Source organism: Montipora foliosa, chromosome 1 (genome assembly GCF_036669935.1).
Source record: "Montipora foliosa isolate CH-2021 chromosome 1, ASM3666993v2, whole genome shotgun sequence".
Classification (NCBI taxonomy): Eukaryota; Metazoa; Cnidaria; class Anthozoa; order Scleractinia; family Acroporidae; genus Montipora; species Montipora foliosa.
Window position 1 is genome coordinate 13,175,503 of NC_090869.1, and position 2,500 is coordinate 13,178,002.

Consider the following 2,500-nt stretch of genomic DNA (forward strand, 5'->3'; position numbering starts at 1 on the left):
TCAGAAAAAATCGCAACGAAAATATTAAAGGCAGACAGCCATTGGAAAAAGTTGTGAATTTTCTTGGACGGCTGACATGGCTCAAGGGTCAGACGAGGTTGACTTGACGAGTTAGACGAGGGCGTTAAACAGACAGAATATCTATCCTGATTAGGGGAAGATGTGAGAAGGGACCCAAACTCGATGAATTCGTTAGCCCAAATTTTAGCTTTAAGCTTAGGGCTCACATTACTCCCTAGAGCCACCGCGATACTTGCGAAGGGTTCTCTATTAGCTGGCAACGAAAGCGGCTGTGCCGTGAACTTGGAATTGGTGGCCGTACCTTCGGTGAGCACGGAAACTTCATCCTGTACCGACGCCTCTACAACCTCCGTAGTGACCGGAGTTGGTGCTTTGACCTGCCCCAGTGCCTGCTGGACAGCTTGGGTGACAGCGAGAGATATAGTTGCGGACAGAGCTTGCACGTCCACCGTCATTAGGTTCGGGGGAGGCGTTGCAGTAACTGATTCTGCTGTTTCCTCGGTGAGCTCTGAAGCCTTTGGCCTTTTGGATTGCGATCGGGTGGTGGGTGCGGAACGCTTCTTGGGCGGCATAACTTAGCGATAAGAACATGTCAGTTAACTTCCTGAGACTATCAAGGTCTAAATTAAGATTGCTCCGAGGGGCGGTACCATAAAAACGCGATGGCAATGTAGGAAAATTATCTAGCCAAGATAAAAGGGTGTGAAAAACCAAATTGCAAGGAAGATTAGAAATATAGAGCACGCACAGGCTATAAGAAGTTAGGGCGGCCGGATAAGGATTGTACACTCGTACGGCAACTGGCGGCAAAAAAATTGCAAAAAATAGTGCTTAAACCACATAAAAACAAAATCATAATATTCTGGGTCCTACCAGAATAAAACATTAAAATCAAAGGCTGACACGCAGCCAGTGTCGCGCGCAAATACGCAACGACCAAACATTAAAATCAAAGGCTGACACGCAGCCAGTGCCGTGCGCAAATACGCAACGACCAAACATTAAAATCAAAGGCTGACACGCAGCCAGTGCCGTGCGCAAATACGCAACGACCAAACATTAAAATCAAAGGCTGACACGCAGCCAGTGCCGTGCGCAAATACGCAACGACCAAACATTAAAATCAAAGGCTGACACGCAGCCAGTGCCGTGCGCAAATAAACCGCAACGACTAGAATAAAACGACAAAGGCTGACACAAACAGAATTGGGCTTGGTCCACAAATTAACATAGTAGCAACAAAGAATTACTGGTTGCCATCGCTAGTAAAAACTCGAAGAGATTTAAGTACCGCTCCCCGGAGACTGCGGTATAACTTAAATTGCCCCCTACTATTTAAGTGAATGCCATCCGCAGAAAAGAAACTATTGCATGCCCTCCAAAAACCCCTATGGCCCCAGTATATGGCATAAGGGATAGGCTCCAAGACCACCCGGAGATATCGTGTTAAAATATCGACTCTTTGGTTGAAAGCCACAGCTGCACGTCGACGGATAGTCTGGCATACGCATACACCCCTTACGCCGTACGAATCATGCAGCAAGTGCACAAAATCCTCCAAGGCAGAGCCCACTTGCAAAGGAGGACAAGATGTTAAATCATTAGTGCCTAGTTGCACAATAACTATATCTGGGCGAAACGAGTGAAGGATGTGTAGATCGAACTTGACCGTTTTAGCGATTGTGCGCCCCCCAATTCCATGCCAGCTAATGAGGGCGGACGCCGACAAATGGAACGTTAAATCCAAATGCCCAGAGTCACTTTCAATGAAATCATGTAAGCGACGAATAAACGAATGGCCTAGAATTAAAACACGAGGTGTACCCATATTAGACTACCCGTCGGAAGAGCTCCGCAATTAAGGGAAAAGAAATCAAAGTGAATGAACTCTAGAAATAATGCAAGACAAAATAACAAAGGAACTAAAGGGAACTTGCCTGAAAGAACAATACAACTGAACGCTAAAAGGCAGAGAAGTTCTTCTTGCGATGATGGCAATAGTAGAAAGGGGCCGCGTGTACGAGATAACCGACCTTTTGTACTTAACTTTAACACGCGCCCATTTTTCATTGGACAGGAGACTTCTATAGTTGCCAGATTAGAGCACAACCCGCAAACTGATAAGACAACCGGCGGAAATGCCTCGCGATAAAATAACATTATGCTTTCGGACAACGGCATAATGTTTGTTTTTTACTGGTCCTTGCATTGGGGATCCCTGTGGCACCTGAGAGGTCAAGGTAAGACATTTCCTGACTTCCTGACTTAAATTTTGATCAAGTCCTATATAAGAGAATTAGCTTCTTGGTCATTCCTAAGTCATAGGCGATCAATTTCTGCCAAGTAGTGTCACAGAAATACTGACAAGTTATTTGATTTAAACCAAGGCACAAACTCTAACTCAGGGTATAATCAACCCCCCCTAAACTAACTTTGCCGTGCTCTTATAGGTGCAAACTAACATTTAAATCATAGCTTA

General features: G+C 45.3%; 1 protein-coding gene across 1 annotated transcript in view; it reads right to left on the reverse strand.

Annotated features, from left to right (window-relative positions):
• LOC138010013 (uncharacterized) overlaps positions 1–593 on the reverse strand; it is a 3,034-nt gene extending 2,441 nt beyond the window's left edge. Inside the window, exon 1 of the mRNA XM_068856985.1 lies at positions 323–593. Coding sequence (XP_068713086.1) covers positions 323–593 — 271 coding nt within the window. The remainder of the gene's footprint in view (positions 1–322) is intronic.
• Between the last annotated feature and the right edge of the window lie 1,907 nt (positions 594–2,500).